Source organism: Epinephelus lanceolatus, chromosome 22 (assembly GCF_041903045.1).
Source record: "Epinephelus lanceolatus isolate andai-2023 chromosome 22, ASM4190304v1, whole genome shotgun sequence".
Taxonomy (NCBI): Eukaryota; Metazoa; Chordata; class Actinopteri; order Perciformes; family Serranidae; genus Epinephelus; species Epinephelus lanceolatus.
The window spans coordinates 20,895,224-20,903,858 of NC_135755.1; the positions used below are offsets into that span (position 1 = coordinate 20,895,224).

The window sequence follows — 8,635 nt, forward strand, 5'->3', positions numbered from 1 at the left end:
TGAAAGGAGGCCAATGGAGAGATATCTATAGAACAATATATTAAAAATTTATTGGAAATTCTCCACATATTAGAGGTTAATTGGTACAAATAGCTACCACATTCGACTACTAGTGGCCTAATAAAAGAGTTTAGTATATCATTATGCTTCGTAGAGGCCACTGTGTCTCTTTCATTTTGCAGACAATTTTGCCCTTCACCCACATTGCGTTTTCTTTTCACGTAATTTGGACCCAAACACATCCACCAGAAGCAATCCACATGAGTCCACATGTTGAACATCCGTACTTTCATGGTCTATGCAGGACAGCTGTGAGAGGAGATGGACATGTGTTTGATGGCTAAATCCAGGTCCAAATCCTTCCCCTGGACCTGGATCTTCTCCAGACACCCTGTCAAGAACTGTGAGCCGTCTTCCTCATCCTCACCTGAAAAGTGAAAGAAGAGGAATAAGAAAACAGGGGTGACCTTAATTGCACTCCACTGTGCTCCTTGTCCAGTCTAAACAGTGGACAGTTTTGTGACACACTGCACATCATCGCTGTTTAATCTCACCTAGGAGACCTCCAACAGCGAGATGACCCTCTCTCCATGTGGTCAAGTAACCGGGGTGGCTCACTGGGCTGATAGGTAACGTAGTAGTCTTTGATTCATCTTCATCTTGAAGCACTTGCAGCAAATCTGTCTCAAAGGTTATCACCAGCCTCTTGAAAGTATCTTTCATACTTATTTTTTCTTCACCAAAAGTGACCATGACCTCCTGCAAATTCAAGAGAGAGGCAGCAGAAACAACTTGACATAACTCTGTGGATGAATTCACAGCGGCCATCAATCTGTGTGTGTGTGTGTGTGTGTGTGTGTGTGTGTGTGTGATGGGGATTGCATGACGCAAATGTTCATGTAAGCCACCAGTACACTGCCATGAGCGGTTTTAACAGATGCTAGGAATTATTAGCAAATTCACTTTGGCTGATGTCTGATTTATGTGCATACCTTTGTGTTATTATTGGCCACTAAAGAGAACATCAGCTCCTGCCCAGGAGCCTTGATGCTCAAAATGGTTCCATCCATCTTACTGAAATCTCCCCACAATTCAGTCTTGACCCCATGATCTGCCTCAAAGGGGAAAACTGCAGAGGACAAAAGAATAACTCAGACAAATTAATAGAATATGAATACAGTATATTATAAATACAAGTATATTTCTACAGGAGATGCTATGTCATGCAAGAATGCATCATCTAGGCCTGATGGAAAGCTTGTTATTACATGAAGGAGTGTTAGCGCTTGTCCGTGTCTTGTATAATAGAACCCAATTTTTCCACCTGAGGTGTTAAAAATGGCGAATCCAGTGCCAGGGAAGAAGCTGCCAGGTTGGACATTTTGATAGCAAGGCCAGAGCTCCTCCGCCTCTGCCTCCCAGGAGATGCTGAGGTTTAGCCAGCTGCCTTCCCGCACACATCCATCCATGTGTGGCTCGAACTACAGCAAAGAACGCAACAGTGCATTTAGTGGAATGAACTGCGTGACAAACAGCGAGCGGAGGGGCGGGAGTATAAAGCATTTTAAACATTCATTATTGTTTATGGTTATTTTTCAGTGTACTTTGTCAAGGATATATGTAATGGGGGGATTAGGGGTCCTACCCCTGGAAATGTTGAGCATCAAACACATCATTTCCTGCATTCTGGTGAATATTTTGACACTTAACGAATGCACATGTTCTTGATATTGAGGAGGATGTGTCCCCTGCCTCCCTTCAAAAAAAAAAAATGTATGCCTATGCGCATGTCATACATATGTCACAGTCCTGTTACAAAGTGCATAAACAACAAAAATTCAACATAAACTCCCCCTGTCTACACCTTACTGGTGGAAAACAAAACAGTTTGATTTAGAGACCCATTTCACGGTAGTATCTCTCTTTTATTACCAAAGACGGCTGGCCAAATAATAAGTCATGTCGCAGGCCCCAAACAGTGTGTGTACAATTTTTAAACACCAACAGAAAAGTAATTTCTCCGGTGTTAGTCCCCCAGAATAAGCAGCAAAAGCTCTTTTGTTGACGAATGATTTTGAATTACTTTCTTTATACTCCAGGCATGTGTGACTGTAAAAAATACTCCCGGCAAGCTTTATTTTCCTCTTGAGCTTTAAAGTCCAGTGTGTAGGATTTTGGGGGATATACAGTGCCCTCCAAAAGTATTGGAACAGTGAGTCCAATTCGTTTACTTTTGTTGTAGACTGAAAACATTTGGGTTTGACATCAAAAGATGAATATGAGACAAGAGATCAACATTTCAGCTTTTATTTCCAGGTATTTACATCTGCATCTGATACACAACTTAGAAGATAGCATTATTTGTAATGGAACACAAAATTTTTAGGTGAGCAAAAGTATTGGAACATATAAACTTACAATAGATTAAAGTGAATGAGACTTAATATTTAGTTGCAAATCCTTTGCTTTCAATAACTGCATCAAGCCTGTGACCCACTGACATCACCAAACTTTTGCATTCTTCTTTTGTGATGCTGTTCCAGGCTTTCACTGCAGCCTCTTTCAGTTGTTGTTTGTTTTGGGGGGTTACTCCCTTCAGTCTCCTCTTCAGCAGGTAAAATGAATGCTCTATTGGGTTTAAGTCTGGAGACTGACTTGGCCAGTCTAAAACCTTCCAATTCTTGCCCCTGATGAACTCCTTTGTTGTTTTGGCAGTGTGTTTTGGGTCGTTATCTTGCTGCATGATGAAGGATCTCCCAATCAGTTTGGTTGCATCTTTCTTTAAATTAGCAGACAAAATGTTTCTGTAGACTTCTGAGTTCATTTTGCTGCTGCCATCATGTGTTACATCATCAATGAAGATGAAAGAGCCCGTCCCAGAAAAAGCCATGCAAGCCCAAGCCATGACATTACCTCCACCGTGTTTCACAGATGAGCTGGTATGTTTGGGATCATGAGCAGATCCTTTCTTTCTCCAAACTTTCGCCTTTCCATCACTTTGGAAAAAGTTAATCTTTGTCTCCTCAGTCCATAAAACTTTTTCCCAGAATTTTTGAGGCTCATCTCTGTACCTTTTGGCAAATTCCAGCCTGGCCTTCCTATTCTTCTTGCTAATGAGTGGTTTGCATCATCTGGTGTAGCCTCTGTACTTTTGTTCATGAAGTCTTCTGCGAACAGTAGATTGTGATACCTTCATTCCTGCCCTCTGGAGGTTGTTGCTGATGTCACTAACAGTTGTTTTAGGGTCTTTCTTTACAGCTCTCACAATGTTTCTGTCATCAACTGCTGATGTTTTCCTTGGTCTACCTGTGCGACGTCTGTTGCTTAGTACACCAGTGGTTTGTTTCTTCTTCAGGACATTCCAAATGGTTGTACTGGCTATGGCCAATGTTTGTACAATGGTTCTGATTGATTGTCCATCTTCTCTCAGATTCACAATTGCTTCTTTTTCACCCATAGACAGCTCTCTGGTTTTCATGTTGGTTCCACCTCTAAATGCAGTCTGCACAGGCAAAACCTATCGTACCCAATCTGAAACTGAGCTCAGACATTCAGTGCTATTTATTGTTTGAATAATCAATGTAATTGGGAGACACCTGGGCAACAAAACACACCTGTCAGTCACATGTTCCAATACTTTTGCTCTCATGAAAAATGGTTGGGTTAAAAAAAAAGGTGCTATCTTCTAAGTTGTGTATCAGATCCAGATGTAAATACCTGGAAATAAAAGCTGAAATGTTGATCTCTTGTCCCATGTTCATCTTTTGATGTCAAACCCAAATATTTTCAGTCTACAACAAAAATAAAGGAATTGGCCTCACTGTTCCAATACTTTTGGAGGGCACTGTATTTACAGAAATGGAATATAATAATTATGTAAGCTTTCTTTAGTGTTTAATCACCTGAGAATAAGAATCTTTGTGTTTTCGTTACCTTACAATGAGGCATTTATTTCTACATAGGGAGCAGGTCCTTGTGTATGGAGATCACCATGTTGCACAGCCAAGTTTCTACAGTAGCCCAGAATGGACAAACCACTGGCTCCAGATAGGAGCATTTGCAGTCAGCAACCTCTCCGCGACGGGAGCATCTTCAGTGTTTTTGCCTGTTTAAATTACCAGATCAGTTTGTTTTGGAGAGGTGGAGACCTCTGTGGATAATGTGGGTCACAGTAAAAACCTCCTGAACATCTGGATCAGAAATAAGGTGAGCACACATTTGCAGGTGCTGGGCTAGAGGCCCGTAACAGGCAAGGAGAAACACTGATTTTTGTAACATGAAAACAGCTTTATTCAGTGTTTTTACCGATTTAAATCACCTGGTCCTTTTGTTTTAAAGAGGAAGAGACCTCTGCCGAAAATGTAGCTCTGAAAAAAAAAAACCTGAACAATGAACACTGAAGGAATCCTAACCAGTTTCAGCTGGTTGCAATATGCAATCCTCACCACTAGATGTCAATAAATCCCCCTAAATCTTACACAATGGACCTTTAAATTGTATCACACAGTCTTTTTCAGTGGATGGATTTTTTTGCCCAGATGTCATGGGATGGATCTAGCTCAGTAACTGTGAAAACTTCCTCAACTTCATGACAAGCGCATGTTCACTTTCTGGCTGTTGCTGAAAGTTGTTATGGGAAATGTAGGAATTCATTATATGAAGCAGAAGTATGTGCTGTAGGAGAAGCAGGTTGATAAAAAGCAGACTAAAAAAAATTACCAATAACTTGTGTAGTGTATTGAACAAAACAGATAAAAGACAAATGTAAAGTAATGTCAAGTATCACAGGGTGGATTAGCACACTATACCTGAACAATCATCTTTTCCTTGTTGATCAGGATCCCGCCAACAGCCAGCCGGAGTTCACCTGAGAGGACTTCCTCTGTCTGTTTGGACTGCATGCCCACCACCAGCCTATTGGCACCGTCCACCTCCAGAACCACAAACATGTCGTGGTTGCTCACCTCCAGCTTGGTGGCACCAGGAGCACAAGAAGAATGCAGATTAAAGTTAGGAGGAAATTTCACTTGTCTCCAGTGGAAAATAACATTTTTTCTAGTGTCATTTCAAGACATTGATTCGCAGAGAAAATCAAACGACGCTGGAGACTCACTATGTGCCATTTTCCATCATTGATCTTGGGGCCACCTTCCACACTGACAAGGATGTCCCCTCTGCTGATCTGCATTAGAGGTAGGCCATCCTTCAGGGACAAAATAAACCAGTCCTCCCCGTTTTTGGTGTCTCCATAGAAAACGACACCTTCTGGATCAAATGTCCGTAACTGAAAGGATGACTTGATACTGCAGAAACAGAAGAGAACCCAGAGCAGAGTAGTGTTAAAAGAAAGGGAATGTTGCTTTATAAATATTAAAACTGACAAACAATATTTTATTTTTTACCCAGACCAGTGCCACTGACATAGGAGTAAAGGCAGTGATACTTCTAGGGGCCTTCAGTTGGAAAAAGGCAATATAATAAAGGGTTATATAATATTTATGTAATCAAAAATAAGGGAGCCAGGGTCAACAATCTTCCAGCGGGTCCAGAATTCCTAACTATATCCTGTACTTGCTTACCCATATACTTCTACAAAGTGCTTGCTCTGAGAGTTTTCTGTCAAATTAAACCAGTTTCCGATTTCAAATATGCAGGATCCTTTTTGCCTCTTTGACCACAGTATTTCAGCAAGCGGTTGCTGTGAAGCATTCATGGTGCAGTCTTCTGCTCCTGCTGCCATACCTGCTGATCACAGTGAGGTTTATTGTTGTGTGGATCAGTGGCCTCCAGATGTCTCTGTCCTGGCCAAGGTAGACAGTCGCCCCGCCTGGTACTTCTTTCTGGAAGACACAATGTTCGTAAGGCACGCTTATAACATTAAATCATTACTTCAGCCCTTCTTCTAGCACAGCTCATATTCATTAAACCCTGCCTTAGTATTTTCTTGTCAGATATCTTGATTGGTCAGCGGTTGAAGCCAGGAGTGATGATTTTCATTCAGTTATTGATTCCACTTAATGATCTTTTAACAAGGGGAGTACAAGTGGTAATGAAGTGCAAAATCAATGTCAAGTCATTGACAAGAGAGCCATATGGCATCCAACTACAGTATATCAATATACAGCGGCTATCAAGAAACTAATGGGGGAAAGAATCCTTCAATGGGGTAAAAACAGCCGCTGGTGTTGCAGTAATGCTGCTTATTTGTCCTCCCACAAACTGAGCAAAGTCCTAAGTCTAAATAAACTATTATTAGGGCATGCAGGGATATCCCGCTACAACTGGCATCTGAAGTGCATACAGTATGAGTTGATTCTTTTTTTTCTTTTTACTTTTTACTGGTTAATCAGTGTTGGGGCAGATACTTTGAAAGCATAGCTTTTCAAGCTTCCAATTACTTTTGGAAGAAGCTAAACTACATAGCAAAGATGTGTGGGGGGGGATTCAGGTTGCTTTAGTATTCAGAGAAAGTAGTTCAAACTACTTTGTAAAAAATTAAATTATAATAAAATATGATACAAAAGACACATGCCAGTGAAAAGTACCCATTTTTTCTCAAGTCATACATAGGTCCTAAAATAAAATACCCCACTATTCATGGGGAAGTGCATGAAATGTCTTCACGCTGTGGTGTTGTGAACAATGTCCATCAGTCAGACACCTGCCTTCAGAAACTAGAGTCCAGGTGGGGGAACTGCACGAAGCAGCATTACTCAGTTCGCCAGGTAACTTCTAAAACATCATCCAAAGACTTCCCCGCTACTAATAATCAATACTTCTGATGGGTAGACTACTGAGGAGGAAGTGGGTGCACTCTCCTATAAATTACAATAGCTTTTTGGCTGAGAGGTGGGAGATAAAGAGGTGGGTATACCCTGTATACCCGTGTCAACCTTCCGCTACACCACAGGGTTTCAATAACAGTAATTACAGAGGCAATGGTGAATCAAAAACAAAAATCATTGGGACTTTATTGTCGTCTTGTTTGAGGACATTGTGACTTACTATCATTGACAATGATTGGTTCTTTACACTTATCAGGTCCTGCTAAGCCCAGATATCTAGGAGAAATTAAAATTGCATACCAAACAAAAGTTTGGGTCTCAGGAGGTTAAAATGCTGTAGTTACAAAAAAGTGGAGCTACCAATAGAAACAACTTGATCATTTTATTTAAACAACAACCAGAAAACATGATCATTTAATTAAATAACTGCCCATTTTACAAACCAAGCAACATTTTTATGCACTGTACCAGTAGGAATGTCTAATATTTTTGCCACTGACCATTCAAAATAATAATACAAAATAAAAAATTAGCCAGCTATCATCACTCATCACAGACTTTCAAATTTTATATCAAAATGTAGCTGATTCCTTTGTCTATTAACTAGAACTCTCTCTCTCTATCTAACACAGTTTTACAATACATTTAGCCCAAGGACCACTTTTTTTACTTTTGATACTATGAACTGAAATGTTGCCCTCAACAACAAAAAAAAAAAAATAGTGACTTTCAGATGTTTTAACATAGTAGGTGAGTGCAGGTGAAGAAACATTTTGATGTTACATTTATGTTTCAGTGACCTTCAAAAGACCAGAAAATAGCTGTGTCCCAACCAACCCCAGTTTCCACAAGGCAAAAACAATATCACAGGAACTATTTACGCTCAGAGATTTAGGGATTTTAACGCTACAAAATGCACATAGACAATTTATAGACCGTAACTACATAAGAATTTCTACTTTAAAAAAAAAAAAAAAGTGTTTCTTCATCTGTTTATACGGTCAAAGCTCTTTATCAGATTGAGATCGATGAGAGTATTTTTAAAAAAACAAACATATAAACCAGTGAACTTCTCATTCAAAGCATTATAATCATGGCACTGCCTGTGTGAACATACCTTACCCCGTCCGTTCCCCTGCCCCTCAACTCCCCATCCTGGCAGAGTGAGGCCCAAAGTGAGCAGCAGTCCACCTGCCATTGCTTTCCAAAACACAGCCATCCTTCAGTGCATTCACCCACCAAGGCCTCCCAGTGCGCACTCTCCTCAGCCCTTGGGTGGTCTGCTGACTTCAAGCTACCCTGAGGTGTCGGTGGTGGGACAGGGAGCAGAGAGACTCTGCGACGGTGTGTGAAGCGTGGGTGTCTGCTGGCACTCGGTCCTGGGGTCCAGAGGGCAAATATGGCATGGTCAGTGTAGGTTATCGATCCCCAGGAGGGAGTGGCTGCATGGTTGTGACCAGATCTCTGCAAACATGGAAGTGGACGAAGCACACAGAGTGGGCAGCAGGTAAACAGAGGATAGAGATAGAAAAGTGTAAAGTGAAAGGCAGAAAAAAAAGTAAGTTAGAAGCTGTTATATTGTGTTTTAATAAGTGTATCTCCATGAGACTGTGAATCTCTCGCCTTTGGGGGGATTCATGTGGAGTGGACACTGCAGGCTAGGTGAGTGACCTTAGCCAGACCACTGATGTGTGTTTACCCATTACACAGGAACCTTGAGTCCCCACTGCTGGATTATGACTCAGTGTGTGTTGTAGAGTGAAGAGAGAGATGAGAAGGGGACTGTGCTTCAAGTCATGAAACTCTTTTTTTTCTCTGCGGTTGGCTGGATTCCCGTTATATGGTCTCCT

General features: G+C 41.1%; 1 protein-coding gene across 1 annotated transcript; it reads right to left on the reverse strand.

Moving 5' to 3' along the window:
- Positions 1–26: 26 nt before the first annotated feature.
- Positions 27–8,180, reverse strand: shbg (sex hormone-binding globulin). Its single transcript, XM_033652031.2, has 8 exons — positions 7,903–8,180; positions 5,743–5,840; positions 5,114–5,303; positions 4,809–4,970; positions 1,325–1,481; positions 993–1,129; positions 555–759; positions 27–427 (listed from the first exon to the last, which is right to left on the reverse strand). Exons 1-8 carry the CDS (start codon positions 8,002–8,004, stop codon positions 297–299), a joined length of 1,182 nt encoding a protein of 393 aa, XP_033507922.2. The 5' UTR covers positions 8,005–8,180; the 3' UTR covers positions 27–296.
- Positions 8,181–8,635: the final 455 nt, after the last annotated feature.